The 24131-nt window shown below is 39.6% G+C and overlaps 1 protein-coding gene across 1 annotated transcript in view; it reads right to left on the minus strand.

Annotated features, from left to right (window-relative positions):
- Positions 1-13302: 13302 nt before the first annotated feature.
- LOC126101251 (solute carrier family 35 member G1) overlaps positions 13303-24131 on the minus strand; it is a gene marked incomplete at its 5' end in the record, with an annotated part of 94412 nt that continues 83583 nt past the window's right edge. Inside the window, one exon of the mRNA XM_049911939.1 lies at positions 13303-13999. Within this exon, the coding sequence (XP_049767896.1) occupies positions 13876-13999 (124 nt within the window). The remainder of the gene's footprint in view (positions 14000-24131) is intronic.

Consider the following 24131-nt stretch of genomic DNA (forward strand, 5'->3'; position numbering starts at 1 on the left):
GTCGACCACAAATATGGGAACAGTGCGAACGACGGATTTGTAAGATACCTCAGCATTAAACTGTCCGAAGAGAAATCTTTTTATTGTACGTCCGTAATTGCCGAGTGACAGGGGACAGGAGTGGAGAACCCAGCTGAAGATACGTCTGAGAATTAATTATAGTGGCAGCAGAACCGGTATCCACTTGCATGCGAACATCTCGACTAAGGATTTGGACAGTGAGGAATAACTTCCCTGAAAGGGCAGAAGTGCAATTGACAGACAACACAGAATCAGAATCAGCGTCATGTTCATGAACATGATGTATGCGGTCGGATTTGCAAACGGAAGACACACGACCTTTCTTTTTGCAGTTGTGACACACAGCCCAACGTTGGGGACAATCCTAGCGTGAATGTTTCGTAAAACACTGCGGACATGCAGGAAGTTGCCGGGGGTTTTGCTGCAGTTTCTTGGCGGGTTGTTTATGGCTAGGCCGAGGCTGCGCGTGGGAGCGCACTGCGGCCACGTCGGCCGGCGGGGATGCGCCGCACGCGTCGTCAACAGCGCACAGAGGTTGTATTTCCCCTACATCACCCCACGCCTCTATTTGCGCCCCAGCGGCACGAGAAATTTCAAAAGACTGCGCAATGGAGAGAACATCTAGAGTCGGATTCGCGAACTGAAGGGCACGTTGCCGAACTTCTTTGTCAGGCGCCGACCGGATAATAGCATCCCGTACCATGGAATCGGCATAGGATTCTTTGTGAACGTCAGTAACAAATTGACACTTTCGACTGTGGCCGTGAAGTTCAGCAACCCAAGCGCGATAGGATTGATTTGGTTGTTTTTGACAACGATAAAAGGCAATGGCTCTGAGCACTATGGGACTTAAGATAAAAGGCAACACGAGAGACTACCACATGCGTTTGCTTTTGAAAATAGAACTGAGCACATTTCAGCAAAGGACAAAGATGCAGGATCCTTCAAAGGAGCCAATTGCGACAACAACCGATAAATTTGAGGTGAAATCCAGGAAAGGAATAGAGACTTACATGGTTGTTTGTCCGCGACATGAAATGCCAAGAAGTGCTGTCGAAGACGTTTTTCATAATCAGACCAGTCTTCCGCCGTCTCGTCGTAAGGAGGAAAAGGAGGTATAGCCAACGACGAGAAATGCCCCGCATTTGACGCCGCGACGAAATCGCGAATCGCCGCTGTTAGAAGCGTTTGCTGTTCAAGGAGATTTTGCAATAGTTGCTCGACAGTAGCCATGGAACCCTGTGAGTCAACGGTGAAAAGGAAAAATCCACTACCTCGTCGCCAATTGTTAGAACTTCAAGTTTAACACATATATTTCGGAACAACACATATAAGTCACAGAGTAAGTTGACAAGTAAGACATGTGTACACTTTAGCATTCGAATGAGCACTGAGTCCCAGTTCAGCGGCCGCTGCGCGGCTGGCCGCTTAGGTGGCGCAGCTGCTGCATGGCTGGCAGACAGCGCCGCACGTAGAGGGCGCGCGTAATTGCGCGGCGGCACTTTGAATGATCGGCGAGTCACAACATTTGATTTCTGCACTCATGCCAATTCGATAATGACTTCAGTTCCACAGTGGAAATACTCTACCACTGGCCATTTTAGCCTCATGTATTTGATTCCTTTCACATACGCACTTACTTTCCAAGTCAGAGAGAGCGTTTGATCAAAAGCCAAACAGGCATGATAATCAGTGATATTGCTGAAGAAAAACAGCTGAAAATGCTAGTACTCGATAAGGCCCCAGTACCCTGTGGAGTCTGTGTCAGCTCCTGTCCAGAACTTGTGGGTGGAGCAGTTCCATTCATGACCATAACTTACCAAACGTCCCCTGTGCAGAAGGAAAAGAGCAAAAGTGGTACACATCTCCAAAAGAGATGGCAGAACTCATCTACAGAACTAACACCCAACCTATATCTTTCACCTTATTTGTACTAAAATTCGAGAACACATGTTGAGTTAAAACATAATTATATAACGAAAATAAAATTAGCTGTTCAATGAAAACTGGTATAGATTCCAGAAATATTGATAATGCTATACCCAACTTACATTCTTCAGATGTGGTATCCTCAGTGTGAATTTAATGTATCCAGGCTTGCACAACGCTTTTGTTCCTATATCAAAATGCCATCTTTTAAAGAAAATACATTCACATGAGATATATAAGTCTGTGTATTGATTGAAGCTTTTCTGCTAGGTTTGGTATAAGAGGTAATTGTAGTCAGCAGAAACAATATCTGCTGTGCCCCTGGAAGTATTGTAGTGTCATTACTTTCTCACTATACAATAATGAGCCAGTAGATGGTATTAGCTGCAAACTCAAAACCTTTCATCCAATATGAATTACAGAGACAATGGAAAGTTCTAAGTGGAAAACAGTATGCCAAAAGGAGTACAGGAAACAGCTCACCATATAGTTAAGGTGTCAGGCAGTTGATAGGCATATAAATAAGACTGAAACCACTGCTAAGCATTCTGGCAATTCCTTTTGTGCTAAGAGGGTCACACATACACCACTGACCAGGCCAAGTAAATTATACCAGAGCATTCAACTGAGAATGCCAGCTACACATTCATTGATTCACTGCATTTTACAAACATTAAATAACAAAATAGCACCTGTTGGTATTTTCTGTGGCCTACAAAAGAAATTTCACTGTGTGAGTCACAACATTCTCCTACATGAACTGAGGCTTCATGGAACTGCTGGTATAGCCAACTAACGTATAATGTAATATCTAACCATAATAATGCAGATAGCTGTACTTGATAATTCAACCAGTAGAAGCAGGGGAGAGTATTCCAACTGGGGGGAAAATCACTTAGGAGGTTCCATAAGGCTCTGTCTTAGCTCCACTTACTCAGACATATATGTAAATGCCCTTCTGCCTAATATACAACAAGAAGAATTAGTTCTTCTTGTGGATGATGCAAGTGTTGTAATCAGTATAAACATACATACAGCAACAGAAGAAACAGTAAATACTGTTCTTAAAATTATTATTCAGTGGTTTTCTGGAAACCCAAAAAGAAACAACATATTCAGTTCTGCACATCTAGTGGAGCTATACTAATGGTTAGTGTAACACAAGGTGAGGAAATTATAACTAAGGTGGAAACTTAGGTGTCCATTTTGATGAGAATTTAACCTGTTTGGAACTCCTAAATCAAATTACAAGAGGCATTCATTAACTAATGCAACACTTTTTTTTTCTCTCAGCCAGTTTCAGCTGAAAAAATGCAGAATTTGTTGTGGGACATCGTGGAATATTCCCACTCAGCCCCGATAGTTTCATGAAGTTATAATACGTGGTGGCACTAAACATATCCTTCAAAATGGCTTCTGTAACAGAGATGCATTCAAAGCAAAGAGTTGTCATGGACTTGTTTTTGACAGAAAGCCAGAGCATCACAGATATCCATAGACTCTTGCAGAATGTCTATGGACACCTGGCAGTCAACAAAAGCATAGTGAGTCATTCAGTGAGGCTTCTGTCATCATCATAACAAGGTTGCACAAACCTGTCTGACCTCCTGTATGCCAGCCATCCGAACCCAGCTGTGACTCCTGCTCTGTTGGAATGAGTGGACACTCTCGTTCAAGGTGGTCAGTGAATCACAATCAAACACTTCACTGCACAACTAGACATCTCTGTTGGTAGTGCTGATACATTTGTCTGCCAGTTGGGGTACTCAAAGGTGTATGCCTGCTAGGTTCTTAGTCACCGAACAGAAGACCATAAAGAGCAATGAAGGACCATCTGTTGTAGAATTGCTTGCATGTTACAAGGCTGATCATGACAACTTTTTGCCGATCACAGGTGATGAAACATGGATTCATCACTTCAAAGCCGGCCGGTGTGGCCAAGCGGTTAAAGGCGCTACAGTCTGGAACCGCGTGGCCGCTACAGTCGCAGGTTCGAATCCTGCCTCGGGCATGGATGTGTGTGATGTCCTTAGGTTAGTTAGGTTTAAGTAGTTCTAAGTTCTAGGGGACTGATGACCTTAGAAGTTAAGTCCCATAGTGCTCAGAGCCATTTGAACCATTTGAATCTGAAAATATAACTCCAATCCATGGAGTTGTGCCGCACCACCTCTTCGACAAAGAAAAAGTTAAAAGCCACATCTTTAGCTGGCAAAGTCATGGCAATAGCCTCCTAAGATTCTAAAGAGGTTATTCTGTTTGATATCCTCTATTGTCATGCAATGATCCACTCTGAAGTATATTGTGCTACCCTCAGGAAACTGAAGAAATAAGTGTGTTCGTCACCAGAAAAATGTAAATGAACTTCTCCTCCTCTATGACAGCACAAGGCCTCACACAGATCTGCGCACTCGAGAGCAGCTCACGAAACTTCATTGGAGTGTTCTTCCTCATCCACCCTACAGCCCCAATATTGCATCTTCCGACTTGCATCTGTTTGGCCCAATGAAGGATGCACTGCATGCGAAGCAGTATATGGATGATGGGAAGGTCATTAAAGCAGCAAGATGTTGACTCCAACATCGACCATTAAAACCATGTGGGCATACAGGCCCTCCCAGTAAGGTGGCATAAGGCCATCACATTGAACAGAGATTATGTTGAAAAATAGGGTTTTCTGGCCAAATGAATGGTGTATTGGAATCCTGAATAAAACCAACACACCCTCAGAAAAATAAATGTGTTGCATTGTTTATTGAATACCCCTTATAGTTCAGCTGCATTTCCACTTTGGGTCACCGAGTGAAGTGGCACAATGGTTAGCATTTTGGACTCGCATTCAGGACAACGGTTTGGCCATCCTGATTTAGGTTTTCCACGATTTCCCTAAACTGCTTCAGGCAAATGCCAGGATGGTTCCTTAGAAAGGGCATGGCCGATTTCCTTCCCCATCCTTCCCTAGTACGATGGTACCAATGACCTCACAGTTTGGTCCCCTCCCCAAATCAACCAACCAGCCAATCCACTTTGAGTCAGTGCAAATCTTGGGTAGAAACAAATCAGGAAGTTGTCATTTTTGTGTATTTTCAATCAATAATGTCATACTGAATAATGTTCTGAATTAAGTCTTCATTAATACAGAAAGTCTACAAGGCTCAAAAACTTTCTGAAAGAATAATATGTGACACTCATCTACAATCATCTTGTAGACATCCATTTAAGGAGTTAGACATATTGACTACTAGTTCATAATATACTTATTCTCTTAAGAAAGTTGTTGTAACTATCCATTGCAGTTCAGTAGGGGCAATGACATACATAATCACAATTCCAGAAGGAGAAATGATATTAATTAATCTACATTAAGGTAGTACTTACCACTAAAATGGATGTACAATACTGCTGCAAAAATTGTTGACCACATACACATTATATAAAATGTATGGTAGACAGAAAAGTCAAAAGTGTTTTTCGTTGACAACTTCTCCTATTACCTAGAAGAATTTATATTTTTATAATGTGTGGTTGGTGTGAAATACTAACTCATATCTGTATTTGAAAAAAAGAAAGAAAGAAGTAACTAATTAACGACCATAACTATGTAATGTGAATGCAAAATGACTCATTCCACATGATTACAATTAATTGTGCAAATGATCCATGGAACATGAAATTAGTTAACTAACTACATCTTGACAGGGATGAGCAGTTGTCATGTTCAGAGAGCAAAGGGATAAGTAGGTGCAGAGAGAGAGCTAGACTGGAGGCAAAGGTGGATGGGAGGGAATAGCAGTAAGTTCATGTAATAAGAATTTGGTACATTGAGCTCGCTCTGGTGCAGGCAGAGGGAGTTGTGCATGGTTCACTATGGCATGGAGAAGAGGCCTGGAAACTTGGGGACAGAAGAATGGAACAGGAAGATGGCAGAGAAGAAAGCGAGAATGTAGACAGAGTGAAGTGGAGAAGAATGAGGACAGGAGTGGAGTTTAAACATATAAAAATGGATCTTAGCACTCTTGTCTTTCAGATATATATTGATTTAGAGCTGAGGATGAGGTTGGGGTCACTCAAAAGCCAGCTGAAAGAGTATCGAACTCAAGGGAAATCTAGATGCAATGTGATCTATTTTTGTGTGTCTGCAGTACTGCAATATAATATGAAGAAATATAATGTACACTAAAAACTACACAGTGCCATACACTTCATAATGCTTTAGAAAGTATAAATGTAAATATAGAGAACTGTTGACAAACAAACAGCTAACAAGAATTTTCAGTTTTTGAATGAGTCTAGGGAACTAATTTGTACATGAAGATAGTAAAATATATTTTTTGAATACGTTATTTTTATTTTATAGTGAATCTCAGTTTTCTACTTCACACCTTATGAGGGCTTTTTGAGGAGCTTAGCTTAGTGTTTTACTTCTCATTGCCTATTAGATCATTAAAGATGAACATGAGCTCAGATTTAGGAAGGTTGGGGAAGTAAATTGGCCATGCCCTTTAAAAATGAACTGCCCTGGCTTTTAAGTAAACCATACGAAACCCAAATCAGGATTGCCAGATGCCAATATGAACTGTCATCTTCCTGAAGGCGAGTCCAGTGTACTGATCACTGGGATACGTCCCACAGTTACAGAGCACTCAACAAGGAGACAAGGTCTACACTGAAATTCTGTTTTAGTGTCTTGTGTTGTGGTTACATTACTCACAGGTTATCAGAAACTGCTTTATAGTTAGTCAAAAATTCCACTGTAAAGAAAAAGTGTTACTAACGGAGGGTTAGAATTCCAGGAGCTTTGAAGAGGTCTCTGCAGGCATGCAGTTATCCACTGTATCCAGTACTTTGACTGCTTATATCCTTTTATTACTTGAGAGACAATTCCATAGGACGTCAAAGAGTAATAGAATGCAAAATACATTAGCACTCTTGTCTTCAAATCAACACAATTAAAAATAACTTAAGTTGTAAATATGCTAAGATGACTTTCTTCATCAGCATTGATTTGTTTTGGCTCTATCACAGCTTGTCATCCAGCTGAGTTCTGAAAAATTTTCCACGTAGTGTCTCAATCATTGCATGCTCATTACTGGCTGTTAACAATACCAACAGGATTTTATTGCCTGTTAAAAAATGATAATACAATGCTGTGAAACCTCCTGTGAGCCAGTTTATCCACAATTATAATTTGGGCTGTGTCTTGTTTGTTTGAATTCAAGTACTTAATCATTACACTTGTATTACCAGTAAACATAACAGTATTTTAATAGTTATTTTAAACTTCATAAATGAAGAACTTACTGCAAAGCTATTGTTAGTATGAATAGTCGATGGAACAATAGTTAATATTAGGCTTGAAGATGTGTGATCCTCATTGTAAATTTTTGTTCATTGAATGCATGTAGGAATAAAACTGTTTAGAACATTCTTCTTTGTAACATCAATTAATGAAAAACCACAAAGTATCAGCTTCCTTGCCTCTTTATCACCAAAACAAGTAATTACTTGTAAAATAAAATGGGGTCAAGTTAAGCATGTAAGAAGATTTTGATTATAATGTTCTTATTCATGTTAAAACCCAGAAATGTTGGAACTTTTCTGTGTTGAACTATTACTGTTAAAGTAATACCCTGTCTTGGACAGAATTATAACAATAGATCTTTTTAAGTTAAATGACAACCCAACTTCAGGTAACCAATTTGTTTTAGTGAAAATTTCATTTATCAGTCCTTCTGCTAATTTATGTTTGGAGGATTTAATAATGGTACTTGAAAAAATCTGCAGGAGTCGGGAGACCATTTACATTTCATTAGACTGAACTAAATATTGTGCCAAGCTAATATGAAATTGTTTTGTTCATCCGGTACATAAAACTATACTTTGATCAACATCTTGTTTGTAGTGATAAGCAAAATGCTTTCACAGTTAGACTGAGAGTTGCATGAAAAAACCTATGAGCCACCTTTTCTTGGGCCGATTTTACCTAGTTGTCACAAAAAATGGAAAATATCTTTCAAAGATATTTTGTGAAGGAATATAAAATTATTACATACTGTATTAAAATACTCTTAAGTATTTGTAAACAAGTTTTTTTTGCAATCTTAGAACAAAGAAATAAAAATTTTGCAATTTCAAATACTTTATCTCATGCTTAATGTCCAGTTGCTGTTGCATAGTTACCAGTGCTACTGAAAGAAATTTACAAAATGAGTTCTTGAAATGTAACAATAAAATTTCCTTTTAACTGAATAAAATAAATAATGAACATAGTATTAACATAACTCTGAACACCAACAAATAATGTTCTTGAACTGAGATCTCACCTTCGGCACTTGTTTCAGTACAATCACAATTGTACACGCTGTAGAGACTTCAGTCACCTGATTCAATGCTTCAGGAGTCTGCAGAAACACCGCTGACAATGTACAAAACAAAGTACCATCTCTTTTAAGATAAGAACATTTTTTCTTATTTATTAGTTATTATTGTCTCCCTATTTATTTGCACATAAGCAAGAATAAAAAAATACTAAATTACAATATCTGTAACAATGTTCTTACAAAAATGATAAATGCTTACCATCACAGATTTGATTCTGCACATATGTGCAAATTCTTTGCTTTGAAAGTATGAACTTCAGTTGCCATAATTTGTGTTATTAGTACAACTACAAAATCACAGCAGTAAATGGAATAGCCATGAAGAATACAACTGTGACTGAGTATCAAAAATTACACCAAAGTATCCAAAAATGCTGCACCATGAAATGATTTTTTAAGAATGTGGCATGATTGTGCAAGTTAGCATCACACAATTTTAAGTACTCTTAGTCATTCAAAACTGACGAACTACATAACAATTAAATGAGAGATTGTAATTTATGCAACACCACTGTTTCTTATGTACTACAGATGTTACAAAATGATTGAGTTCAAGTGGTAACAAGTTAGATGGTATGTAGGTAACAAATTGGCTGAGCATCAAAAAATTCACCCTGCATTACACAAATATTAAAAAGCTATTTTATTACTATAATGTATGAGCACCTTCAGCATCACATGATTTATAAAATACATTTCCCTTACATTAAAATACTTTCAACATTACAGGCCACTATATACTTCTTACCTGTATACATTAAAAACTGTTCTTTTTGTATGTGATTTTCATTGAAGCCTTAAAATATATGTTTTTGTTAATATCCATATTCTAGTTTGAAGGAAATACCTTTACAATGTAGAGCTTTCAGAAATAATGATAAGAAAAACAAATACACAATAATCAATAATGCATTGCTTACTGCTCACTGCCAAATACGAGTAAACTGGCATTTAATAAAGCTTGAGGAATGTTCAATGGGGAAAAGCCATGTAAGAAAGCCAGTTATTCACCTGAATTGATGATAGTAGCAAAATTTATGTGGAGTACGTTAAGCCTTCTTTCGAAGTAGTAGTCTGAGAAGCAACCTGCATTTGCAGAGCTTGATACAGAGTTTTAATGTCTTGTAAATTTTATGCATGGTGTTAACTGAAACCATTAAGACTTATGTACATGAGTTTCATCAGATACTACAAGATTCTGTCTGTGAGATAAGCCAAATTTTAGGCAACTTACTCATAGTTGTAGCACTCTTTCCTAATATGATCTGATTTTAATAGCAATGAAGTGCTGTAGTAGTGACTAAATCAGTTAACAGTTATCACAGCCAGGATAGCTGGCTTATTTGTCTTGAAAATAGAATTCCAATGTAATCAGACATTCACCTTCATGGATTACATTTTCAATGTACATTCACAGGGTTAGCCAACAAAATCTTCAGTTCAAAGTATGAAAATGTTTTTATACCTTTTATGTGCAAACAAAATATATGGAAATATCCTCCAACAGCTCAAAAATACATATAGTAATACACATTATGAGCAGTAAGTTAAATGAAATAAAACATAAAATGACTTTGTACCACTGAACTGCTAAAACCAAAATTACTATTTCTTTTACTTGCAGAAATCAGCCAGAAGCAGATAAGAAACATCAAAAACTGGAAGAAAAAAGTAAAAGTGCAAAAGGATAGGAACAATTGCTCAGATCATATAGGGACACAAGTGCAACAAAGGAATTTGAAATAACAGTGGGTTACAGTACTTTATACTCGAGTTCTGTAGTACTCAAATGAGCAACAGGTAATCAACAAATAAGGGAAGAAAGTAACAGCTCAAATATAAATCACAGTTGAAAAAAGATAAATAAAGACAGGACAGGTGGTAATACAAGGTACAGACTGATAGGAGGAGCTCAGAAAATATGAAAATATAATGTACGGTGACAGAGATGACTAAAAACAAATAGAAGTGTGAATCAAGCAGAAGTGCGAGTAAGTAAATAAAAGTAATCAAACAGTATCAATAACTCACACAGACACTCATTCAAATACATGAAGAATATTAATGAAAATTGGATATGAATAGAATATGGGATGGCAATCTGAGAATAGCAAAGTTGCTAATATTGCTTCAAGTCAGAGGAAACAGAGGTATATACTTCAGAGAAAGTATCGAACTTTGGAATCCTGAAGCAGTGATCTTCACACTCAACCATCCATAACATAATTGTCAGCTACTCAGTATAGAGTATGAAACAAAAAAATAGTGAGGCAATAGGCCTCATGATAAAACTGACAAAAATGGAGAGAAGAAATCAAGAGGCAATGGGATCTTAAGAACCTAAGAATAAATATTGTAGTGAAGCAAAGTAATCATAATAAATACTAGACACATATTGGTGTCGTATATGCTAGAGACAGAGAGAGAGAGAGAGAGAGAGAGAGAGAGAGAGAGAGAGAGAGAGAGAGAGTGTGTGTGTGTGTCTGTGTGTCTGCTGCATCTGATGAAGGGCTTAGTCTGATCACTAATAATAATATCTAGGAGGCTTTTTTCAAGTTGTCTCTTTGCCACTCAACACCGCCTCTATGTGGTCAATAGCAATCTATCCTTTTCGCATTATTGTTATTCCAGCCTAGATTTTCCTTTGTTTCATTTTTCTCAGTCTGTCATTTAAATGAGCATATTTCTTAGTATCTTTCTCTGTGTATTCTTTCTTTTCAATATAAATGACCCCTGTCACTTCCATCCACATGAGATGATGTTTATTATTTCTAACATTAACATCATGTCTCTGTGTATTCATTCTTATGTTTCAGTCATTTTCATCCAATGGTTCTTTTTATAGGCTCTCATCTTTCCTGCACCCATTCCTTACAAAATAAGATTATTAATCCCTATGAAATCAGAAGTTTGCCTATTCCCATATTCTTATTTACTGTCTATTTTGCCATGCACCTGGTTGGTCTCTTCTCTATCTCAAAGAAACTGCTTACTGCATTAAACTGACAGTCAATATTTATTTCTAAGCACCTTTTTAGGCCACAGTACTACCCCTTCATCTCTGTAGTGAGTGCAACTTCTCACTTATCTTTCTTTTTTGTAGGTGGAACCTACTGCTTGTTCATGTTCCATAAACTTGACAATGTCTTGACAGGAATTACATCAGTGATTGGAGACTTATTCACTGTCAGTAAATTCAGTCAGTATCCTTACCGTAATAATACACTTATAAATGTATGCAATGGTCCCCTCCTGTAAGCATACATTGCCTTTGATAAGATATTTTCAACATAATAATTATATTGAATGATAATCTTGTAGCTTCCCTGCTACGGGAAGATGGTTCGGATGTCATCTAATGAAGACTTCATCAAGGAACTAGTTCAGTTTCATTGACTAGTTGAGGTGTACTTTGGACTTCATTTATATAAGACTGCTATGTTATTTATCATAAGGTGACATAACTTCCAGACTTGGATCAATTTTGCATTCTCATAAAGCAGATCAAGACAATAGAACCACATGATATAGAAATATACTGCACATAAATAATCTATAAATAAAGCTACGTGGCTAAAGAAATATAAAAATAGGGAGGAATAAAATGTATTCATCATCCTCTATGAAGATAGTAGTTTTATGTCTGCTGGTGGATCCTGAGCTTGTCAAACAGGTATTACATAATCGTATCATTCAGTTATTAACTCAGAGTTTTATCTGTCTCTCTCGCAAAAGGAATGTGCACCAATACTGCTTACAGCATGTTGATCTTTATCTGCTGATTTCTCATATATAGGTTGGTAACAGAGCAGTCAGAGACTGATGAAGTGTTTTCATTCCACCATTCTCTTTTATAAGAGTACATACTAAAGAGGAAGAAAATAAGATTATAAAGTTTAATATCCCACTGACACAGAGGTCACAACAGATGGGGCACAATCATGAAGTGGACAATGATAGCTGAAACTGGTCACAGCCTTTTGAAAGGGACAATACTAGGATTCACACCTAATGATTTAAAAAATAATGGAGCAATCAAATCTCATTATCCAGCTAGTATTTGAAACTGTGAAATAATGTCGCACTCTCTATGAGATTGTAATAGATACATACTCCATAAAATATTTGTTACTTATTTTGTCGTTTCTTTTGACTTATTTTAATCAGTTTTTGTTTCAAAAACGGGTTACCAGTATTGAAGAATCGCATGCAGTTTTCAGATGTATCAGGCAAGCCGCAAACAAGTTTAATTATTCAGAGTATCTAGTCTTACAGATATAGTGTATTAACTACCTTTTTTTCTTTTACAATTGAACCAAATATATCCAATGCTTCATACTTCCCATGGTTTGCCACCAAATATAGTGCTATGTGGAAGAGTACATTTTTGTTTGGAAGTAGCCCATATACTTAAAAAGTTATAGCAAACTGCAGTTCTCTTCATCAATTCATATACAAGACCAGTTCCTGATTACTATCTCTGGTCTAACCTACCACCAAAATAGACAGGAAATAAATCAGTCTTTTTAACCATTAAAAATATCTGCGTAGATGCTGTCACAAAATAATAAACTAGACATAACACTTAATTCCACCTCTTAATGACCTTCTTGCAAAATAATACCTTCAAAGAACTGTAGTAGACACTCTAAAGGCAATTAAATGCCTCATTTGCAGGGAAAAGCCAACAGCATAACCCTAATATGACATCCTAATTGTCTCTACATTCAGTCTTCAGGTTTCATCACGAGAACTGAGTATTGTTTATTTATAGCCATTGTACAAATTGCTGAATGTCAGATGATTTTACCAGGTAAAGGTTTAAAACAATATGATTCAGCTTCTTGAGCTTTTATACTATCTCAACATCAAAGAACATCAGTCATTAAACTTATTGCTTCCCGAAAACTGTTAACAGAAGATGTAATCACACAGCACTGTGAAGCAGTATAATGAATAGTTTATATCTTTTATATCTTTGTTATGCCAGCTTCATATAAAATGTTGCCCATCAATAGCAGATGTGTCAAAAAAGTTGAAACACACTTGAGGGTAAAGTATTAATAGTATTTTCATGAAAAGCTGGAAAGTAGTTTCCCTAGTATTTTCATGAAAAGCTGGAAAGTAGTTTCCCAAACAATAGCACCAAAAATCAATATGCATTCATGGTACAACAATACAATAACATGGTTATTTAGGCTACAATACAGAACAAGTTACTATTATTTTAAACATGCACACAGAGATAGGTAATGCCTGAACACTGTGCACACTTGGTAAAGTGTAATCACTTTATCAGGAGACTTACAACATAGCAACAATCCAGTATAAATGTAGAAGGGTGCAACAACATCCACACTTTGAATAGTTCATCTGATAGTCACAATCACCATCTATCACATCCTGGATAGTAGAATAGTTTGTTTGTGTCACAACTATAAATGTCACTAATCCATCAACAGCCATCTGTGTAATGTTACACTGATGCCCTCGTTTTAACATCCATCACGAATCCAGTCTTCTATTGTGCTTGTGAGCTGCACTCGCCTCACCTAGCAAGGAGCCCAAGGCGTCGTCGCAGAGGTGACGCTTCCGGTAATGCCAGCGCCCAACGGCGTAAGCCAGTGAGCAACACAGAGCATGTTACAAGCACAGCACCCATCACACTATATCTGCAACAAGTAGCACAAGGTCCTACCATTTATGCTCATGTGACTACATTGTCCATTTTCTTATAACTGCCTTTGAATTATCTGTAAGATTAATGTAAATGGTTCATTGTGTGGGGTTCCACATTCATATCTCACCTGTTGTTGACTACAAAAGTTGTTCACCAAAGACGTTACAGGAACTCTTCAAGATCAGTAAGGTTTGTGGATGGTACAAATATACCAATAAAGGACACAAATACATCTATAGCACTGACCCCAAAGACAACAGCGAAATAGACCTGCAACTGGTGCAAGTCTATCATAGTATCTCCTGCAATCTCTCAGGTTTTCTCAGCAGGTTTGTTCAGTGGTGTGCTTTTGACTGTTCAGCCAAATTGTTAATTCCCAGTTATTCTCAATATTAGCAAAATACTTTGCTGACCAACCCAGTCGTCATCTTCAGAGTTGTGCTGTTATGTGTACTCACTGCCTGGACTCTGCTATAACCCTGTATGTAATACTTTGATGTGCACCACAGCACTAGGCTTTGAATATTCTGCCAAGGGCATATGTGCAATCTGGTGACCACAGACTGCCTGCAGTGACACACACACTGAGATATAAAGCACAACAGCATTTTTTCCATGAGTGCCCTATTCCAATGGCTGGGTATGATCAACTGAAAGTACACCTGGACAGGTTGACATCATTCATGGTCATACAGTCTATTACACTGAGTGAAGGACTGCCATATTTGCTTGTGATAGATAATGGTAGACAGTTTGTGTCAGACATGCCATGATTTCTGCACCCTCTCAAGGCATTTACCATGTTACTGCACCTCCTTTTCACCCCCGATCTAATGGTAAGGCAGAACATCGCATCCGCATGTTCAAGGTTCAAATGAAGAAATATGTCGCAAACTCCTCCATGGATGACTCTTAACACATTTCTCAAGTTCCTATAGGTTTATGCCAGTGGAAGATCTGAATTCAGCTGAGATGCTCCAAGATAGCCAGCCATGCTCCCTCTTGCATCTGCTCATGCCATCCCACCAATGCACAATGACATGGCTCTCCTTATGGATCATTCCTAGCTCTGTGGTCTGGGCTCAGAGGTTCAGCCACCAATGCAGAAGATTCTGACCATGGTCCACAGTTACTGAGATCGCCACTTCTGTATGGTGTGCACCAGTGATAGGTTGGTGGCATGCTACCATGACCAGCTGTATCCTCATGCCATGGTGAGGGCTGCATATCTGACACTGAAACTGTTGATACCATCTCCAACTCCACCTCCACCTCCTCTCTCAGCACTGGTTCCACCTCACAGGACTTCCCTTCTGTGAGGGCAAATCCACTCTCCTTGTAGTTGTTGCCACATCCTGACTCTCCTCTGGGGTCCAGCCCTTACTCCTGCAGCCAGTCCTTCTCGCAATGCTTCACTGCCATTGGCAGTTCCACCACTAGCTGGGCCAGTGCCTCCACGTACTTCCACACTGGCACCCCCAGTGCCCCTGACTGACTGGCTAATGCCTTCACTATCAGTATAGTTCCAACATGTTGAGGAATGGGACATTGATGTGCAGCCAAACCCCTTGTCACCAGTCCTCTCTTACGGTACTTCTTGAGGGAGTGACTGCCGCATGTGCCCACAGCTGCATCACTTCCACCACTGTTCATCAGTCCCGGCCCAGAATCTGCTTCTGCCACTGCCATCACCTGCAATGTCTGCCACAGAGGCCATGGGTGTAGCAACAGGTGTCCCAATGCTTCTATCCAAAGAGGAGGGGGTCTGTAACCTTGTACATAATATTTGGATACGTGCTGCAGCACCAGGCCACCAGCATGCTCCACTTTGAAAACTTTGCCAATGGCATCTGCATGGGCCAGCCACCAGAGGCTGCCTGTGGTGGGCCTCATGACTTGTGCACACAGCACAGCATCCACTGCACCATCTACCAGAGATCTCCTCCTTATAAGCACTATTCAGCAGGCATACTGTGTTCTTAGTTATTGTAGCAACTGCTTGTGTTGGTATCTGGGTTGGTATCTGGTATGTTTTCAACTGCTGTTCACTTGTATGTGGAAGAGACAGACTACAACTAGACTGTGCAATTTTGTTTGACTTCAGACAGTGATTATACATAACAGCACAAACTGTAGACCTGGAGAAGATTAGTGGGTCAGTCATCAAAACATTGGGTGTATAATGGGATCATCAACTTGGCTGAACACCCTAAAAGCTTAACTATTAATGTTACACAGTCATATATTATGCAGTTACGAAAACACAATCTTACAGAGAGCAAAGCAGAGATCAATATGCATTCACTAAATGAACTTCTGGCATTAAATTTCTAGGCATTCAGATGATGGTGGCACCCACCATGTGGCTAAGACAACTGAAAGGCACAGTTCCATCTTCTAAGAACTAAGAATCTCTGATTGTGGTGATTATATAGATGAGATTTCTGGCATATTTAGCATACTTTCACTCAGTCCTGTCGCATGTTACAACGTTCTTGGGCAAATACTCAAATGCTGAAGAAAATACACACATCAAAAAAAGTTTTGCATCAGCCCAGTTCCCAGAACTCCTGAAGATAGACATTGACTGTGGATATTGTGCAACAGACACAATCCCTTAGACTGTTCAGAGATGTCACTAAACCCACCCAACGATGTAAACCATGCATGAGCAGTATCAATTAGACAGAGGGGGTCCGACAGCCGATCAGTTCCAGTCATTCCACCAGGAAGGAGGTACACGGCTCGAGTTGTCTGTAGTTCAACGATGCCTATACGGTCCATACCACACTTCGATCATGTCCGCATTATTACTTTGTACTTGGAAGGGCGCTAAACAAGGGAAGTGTCCAGGCACCTCAGAGTGAACCAAAGCCATGTTGTTTGGACATGGAGGAGATACAAGAGACAGGAACTGTCAATGACATGCCTTGCTCAGGCGGCCCAGGGGCTACTACTGCAGTGGATGATTACTAACTATGGATTATGGCTCGGAGTAACCCTGACAGAAACGCCACCATGTTGAATAATGCTTTTCATGCAGCCGCAGGACGTCATGTTACAACTCAAACTGTGTGCAACAGGCTGCATGATGTGCAACTTCAATCCCGACATCAATGGTGAGGTCCATCTTTGCAGCCATGACACCATGCAGCATGGTACACATGAGCCCTGAATGGACAGCTCAGGATTGGCATAATGTTCTCTTCACCCATGAGTGTCACATATGCCTTCAACCAGACAATCGTCAGACACTTGTTTGGAGGCAACCCGGTCTGTGAGTGCTGCAAGGTGGAGGTCCTCTGATGTTTTGGTGTGGCATTATGTGGGGCTGATGTCTTGAAAGGCGCCGTAACGGCTGTACAATACGTGAATGCCATCCTTCAACCTATAGTGCAACCATATCGGCAGCATACTGGCGAGGCATTCGTCTTCATAGATGACAATTTGCACTCCATCATGCACATCTTGTGAATGACTTCCTTCAGGATAATGATAGCGCTCGACTAGAGTGGCCAACATGTTCTCCGGACATGAACCATTTCGAACATGCCTGGGATAGATGGAAAAGTGCTGTTTATGGATGACATCCCCCCATGAACCATGGACCTTGCCGTTGGTGGGGAGGCTTGCGTGCCTCAGCGATACAGATTGCAGTACCGTAGGTACAACCACAACGGAGGGGTATCTGTTGAGAGGCCAGACAAACATGTGGTTCCTGAAGAGGGGCAGCAGCCTTTTCAGTAGTTGCAGGGGCAACAGTCTGGATGATTGACTGATCTGGCCTTGTAACAATAACCAAAACGGCCTTGCTGTGCTGGTACTGCGAACGGCTGAAAGCAAGGGGAAACTATAGCCGTAATTTTTCCCGAGGGCATGCAGCTTTACTGTATGATTAAATGATGATGGCATCCTCTTGGGTAAAATATTCCGGAGGTAAAATAGTCCTCCATTCGGATCTCCGGGCGGGGACTACTCAAGAGGATGTCGTTATCAGAAGAAAGAAAACTGGCGTTCTACGGATCGGAGCGTGGAATGTCAGATCCCTTAATCGGGCAGGTAGGTTAGAAAATTTAAAAAGGGAAATGGATAGGTTAAAGTTAGATATAGTGGGAATTAGTGAAGTTCGGTGGCAGGAGGAACAAGACTTCTGGTCAGGTGACTACAGGGTTATAAACACAAAGTCAAATAGGGGTAATGCAGGAGTATGTTTAATAATGAATAGGAAAATAGGAATGCGGGTAAGCTACTACAAACAGCATAGTGAACGCATTATTGTGGCCAAGATAGATACAAAGCCCACACCTACTACAGTAGTACAAGTTTACATGCCAACTAGCTCTGCAGATGACGAAGAAATTGAAGAAATGTATGGTGAAATAAAAGAAATTATTCAGATAGTGAAGGGAGACGAAAATTTAATAGTCATGGGTGACTGGAATTCGAGTGTAGGAAAATGGAGAGAAGGAAACGTAGTAGGTGACTATGGATTGGGGCTAAGAAATGAAAGAGGAAGCCGCCTGATAGAATTTTGCACAGAGCACAACTTAATCATAGCTAACACTTGGTTTAAGAATCATGATAGAAGGTTGTATACATGGAAGAACCCTGGAGATACTAAAAGGTATCAGATAGATTATATAATGGTAAGACACAGATTTAGGAACCAGGTTTTAAATTGTAAGACATTTCCAGGGGCAGATGTGGACTCTGACCACAATCTATTGGTTATGAACTGTAGATTAAAACTGAAGAAACTGCAAAAAGGTGGGAATTTAAGAAGATGGGACCTGGATAAACTGAAAGAACCAGAGGTTGTAGAGAGTTTAAGGGAGAGCATAAGGGAACAATTGACAGGAATGGGGGAAAGAAATACAGTAGAAGAAGAATGGGTAGCTTTGAGGGATGAAGTAGTGAAGGCAGCAGAGGATCAAGTAGGTAAAATGACGAGGGCTAGTAGAAATCCTTGGGTAACAGAAGAAATATTGAATTTAATTGATGAAAGGAGAAAATATAAAAATGCAGTAAATGAAGCAGGCAAAAAGAAATACAAACGTCTCAAAAATGAGATCGACAGGAAGTGCAAAATGGCTCAGCAGGGATGGCTAGAGGACAAATGTAAGGATGTAGAGGCTTATCTCACTAGGGGTAAGATAGATACTGCCTACAGGAAAATTAAAGAGACCTTTGGAGATAAGAGAACCATTTGTATGAACATCAAGAGCTCAGATGGAAACCCAGTTATAAGCAAAGAAGGGAAAGCAGAAAGGTGGAAGGAGTATATAGAGGGCCTATACAAGGGCGATGTACTTGAGGACAATATTATGGAAATGGAAGAGGATGTAGATGAAGATGAAATGGGAGATACGATACTGCGTGAAGAGTTTGACAGAGCACTGAAAGACCTGAGTCGAAACAAGGCCCCCGGAGTAGACAACATTCCATTGGAACTACTGATGGCCTTGGGAGAGCCAGTCCTGACAAAACTCTACCATCTGGTGAGCAAGATGTATGAGACAGGCGAAATACCCTCAGACTTCAAGAAGAATATAATAATTCCAATCCCAAAGAAAGCAGGTGTTGACAGATGTGAAAATTACCGAACAATCAGTTTAATAAGACACAGCTGCAAAATACTAACACGAATTCTTTACAGACGAATGGAAAAACTAGTAGAAGCCGACCTCGGGGAAGATCAGTTTGGATTCCGTAGAAATACTGGAACACGTGAGGCAATACTGACCTTACGACTTATCTTAGAAGAAAGATTAAGGAAAGGCAAACCTACTTTTCTAGCATTTGTAGACTTAGAGAAAGCTTTTGACATTGTTGACTGGAATACTCTCTTTCAAATTCTGAAGGTGGCAGGGGTAAAATACAGGGAGCGAAAGGCTATTTACAATTTGTACAGAAACCAGATGGCAGCTATAAGAGTCGAGGGACATGAAAGGGAAGCAGTGGTTGGGAAGGGAGTGAGACAGGGTTGTAGTCTATCCCCGATGTTATTCAATCTATATATTGAGCAAGCAGTAAAGGAAACAAAAGAAAAATTCGGAGTAGGTATTAAAATCCATGGAGAAGAAATAAAAACTTTGAGGTTCGCCGATGACATTGTAATTCTGTCAGAGACAGCAAAGGACTTGGAGGAGCAGTTGAACGGAATGGATGGTGTCTTGAAGGGAGGATATAAGATGAACATCAACAAAAGCAAAACGAGGATAATGAAATGTAGTCGAATTAAGTCGGGTGATGTTGAGGGTATTAGATTAGGAAATGAGACACTTAAAGTAGTGAAGGAGTTTTGCTATTTGGGGAGCAAAATAACTGATGATGGTCGAAGTAGAGAGGATATAAAATGTAGACTGGCAATGGCAAGGAAAGCGTTTCTGAAGAAGAGAAATTTGTTAACATCGATTATTGATTTAAGTGTCAGGAAGTCATTTCTGAAAGTATTTGTATGGAGTGTAGCCATGTATGGAAGTGAAACATGGACGGTAAATAGTTTGGACAAGAAGAGAATAGAAGCTTTCGAAATGTGGTGCTACAGAAGAATGCTGAAGATTAGATGGGTAGATCACATTACTAATGAGGAAGTATTGAATAGGATTGGGGAGAAGAGAAGTTTGTGGCACAACTTGACCAGAAGAAGGGATCGGTTGGTAGGTCATGTTCTGAGGCATCAAGGGATCACCAATTTAGTATTGGAGGGCAGCGTGGAGGGTAATAATCGTAGGGGGAGACCAAGAGACGAATACACTAAGCAGATTCAGAAGGATGTATTTTGCAGTAGGTACTGGGAGATGAAGAAGCTTGCACAGGATAGAGTAGCATGGAGAGCTGCATCAAACCAGTCTCAGGACTGAAGACCACAACAACAACAACATGGATGACATGACCCACCAACCACTCTGAGGGATCTATGCGGAATCGCCTTTGAGGAATGGGACAATCTTGACCGGCAGTGCCTTGATGAACTTGTGGATAGTATGCCACAACAAATACAGGCAAGAGAACATACTACTGGGTATTAGAGGTAACAGTGTGTACAGCACTCTGCACCACCACCTCTGAAGGTCTCGCTATATGGTAGTAGCACATGCAATGTGTGGTTTTCATGAGCAATAAAAAGGGCAAAATGATGTTTACATTGATCTCTATTCCAATTTTCTGTACAGGTTCTGCAACTTTCGGAACTGAGGCAATGCAAAACTTTTTTTGATGTGTGTATTTTCCTGCAGAAGTCTGCACTGAGAACATTATGTAAAGTAAATAATCAAATACTTTGCAGAAGTATTTTCAGATGCCTTGGGATTCTTACACTTAAATGGCAATACATTTACTCAATAATGGTATTACAGTAATGATTAAAATTAAGAGTGAACCGAAGATTAAATGTAAAATTCATTACCACAACAGAAGAAATAAAAATTATTTTGATACATACTATGTATCCCTGTCAAGGGCTAAGAATGTTGTTTTATATTCTGGTGCAAAAGTCTGTAACTGGTTTCTTGTAGATATCAAGCAGAAATTTGAAAAACTCTGTACATTCAAAACAAAAACAAAAAGTACCTTATTACCCACTTCCACCATACAACATAATATTTGCATTCTGAAGTCAATACTGCTTAACACTACTGGTCACATTAAATAGGTTTTTAACTTTCCCTGTACATAGACAGCTGATAATGATCTCTGAAATCAGTGAAGTTACATAACTACTTAGTATGAAATAGCAGATAAAAACAGCAGCTAAGTATTGTAAGAGGAGGAGTAGTGCCTTTCTACAAAAGAGCAGATTAGAGTTTAACATCCCATCAATAGCCATGTCATTAGAGATGGCATGCAAGTTCAAGAGAATGAGAAAATAGTGTGCCCTTTTCCAAGGAACCATCTCAGCATTTGCCTGGAGCGACTTAGGGAAATCACGGGAAACCTAAATCTGGGTGGCTGGACGGGGATTTGAGATTGTCCTCCCAAATGCAAGTCCGGTGTGCTAACCACTGCACCAGCCCCCCTGGTGTCTTTCTTCAAGGCAGCTGTTTTTCTTCTAATATACACACACATTCACAAAGCAATCTAGATGGTGGTTCCCACAGTTATTAGTTTGAGATCATTACCATTAGTGTTGGCCATAATTCATTGTTGAATTGCTTAAAATATTACCTTGCAGTTATTGCTAGCATACATAACTTGATCCATTCCGCATCCTTGAAGAGATTATATGAGTTACAGAGCACACTGTGTGAATGAATGAATGACTTCATCGTAACATTCATGCCATAAATCTTTTCTGTAGAAATAAATCCATGTCATCACTTACAGAAGCAAGAGAAACCCCAAACTTTTAAAATCACTAACCTTTAATATTTTCATATTGAAAGAAACAAATGTTTTTCTCAATAATGGGTAAAAGGTTTAGAGTTGTTCTGTGATCTGACATAATCCTCTTCCCATCTACATCATACAATTAACTGATTTTTTAGAGTCAATCATCATCAGATGTTTCAGCATTTTCCTCTCAGTGAGATATGAAAAAGCATTTCTTTGCACCTTGGGATCTGATGTGCACCCTGCTGGTTAATGCTTATGATGACTGAGAAGGGCACAGACTAGTTATATGTGAAGTATCTTGACTACGTTTATTTCTGAGCTAGACAAAACTTGCACATAACAAGTACAAGTGAGCTTTTTTGCAGTGAATGTACGAACATCTTGTAGTTGAAACCCCTGTCACAAAGCCGTCCCAAAATATATACTAAAACACGGGACCTGAAGCTTTCCTGACATATACACTGCTTACAAGGTTCTCAAGTGTACTACCGGATCCAATCATCAAGGGTGAACGGTATTTTGGTGAATATCCGTTCCATTGTCACCAGGTGGTGCAGATAGAATGATGTGTCTGCTGTGTACTGGTGCATTTATGCTTGCCTATCCAGAGTTTAGGCTTTGCTGGCCCTGTACTGTGTTGTGAGTGTGTGTTTACAGAGGGGGGAGGGGGAAGGAGGGAGGGGATGCGGCTGCATGTTGGGAAGAAGAGTATCAGTTCTCTCTGCCACCCCACTCACATCTCACATCCAGATGTTGCATTCTGCTTTGATGGAGCTTAGCACTGGCTCCCATGGCTTCTTAGTTCAAAGCCCATGTTCCTGTCAATTAAATTATCAGCCATTTGGATTTCAATAGCTTCTTTGAAAGTTGAGTCCCAAAATCTGTCAGTGATAGCCAAGACTTTTTTTGCAGGTAATTCATTTTCTGTACATTTTCAACGCAGTGTTTTGCTACTGTAGACATTTTGGGCTGCATTAAGCAGGTGTAGTGCTCATGTTCTATACACTGAGCTTTGATTGTGTGGATCATTTGTCCAATGTAAATTTTTCTGAATTCGCATAGAACTTGCTACACTCCCATATTTTGAGACCTAGGATGTCTTCCTTGTCCCTAATAGAGCTCTTATTTTGGCTCGCGGGTGGAAAACTGGTGTTATGCGGTGTTTTTGCAGCAGTTTGTCAATTTTTGATGCCAGCAAATGATATGAAAGCCATCTTACTATCGTCTTCTTCCATGTTTTTGGCCTCTATGTTGTTCTTTGGTGCTTGTGCATTGCAGGGTTATGTCAATCTGTCAATTGCTGTATCCATTCTCATGGAAGACAGATTCCAGGTGTCACACCTCTTCCATCGGACTTTGCTCATCTGGAATGGAGTATGCCCTGTGTACTAGAGAGTTGAACATGCTGTTCTTCTGGAAGGGGTGATGGCAGCTGGAGGCAGGGAGATGGGAATCTGTAGGTGTTGGCTCATGGTGTACGCTGTGGGCAAGCAAGCTGTTGGGCCTACACTGGGCTATGATGTCAAGAGAAGAAGTTTCTAGGGTCAACTGAATGTTTTCATGGATGGAATTCAGATATCCTAAAATTTTCTGTAGTTTTCAGGTCCAACTGGCCAGACAACAAAAGTATCATCAACACAATGAAAGAAAGAAAGAAATAAGTTTTAATTTGGTAGTTTCCAGCATTCTGTCCTCAAAGTATCCCATGAACAAATTTGCTAGAATTGGTGAGAGGAGGCTGCCCTTGGCTAAGCATCAGTCTGCTTTTAGCGTGTCCACTGGGGCTCCAT

Source organism: Schistocerca cancellata, chromosome 9 (genome assembly GCF_023864275.1).
Source record: "Schistocerca cancellata isolate TAMUIC-IGC-003103 chromosome 9, iqSchCanc2.1, whole genome shotgun sequence".
NCBI classification, from domain to species: Eukaryota; Metazoa; Arthropoda; class Insecta; order Orthoptera; family Acrididae; genus Schistocerca; species Schistocerca cancellata.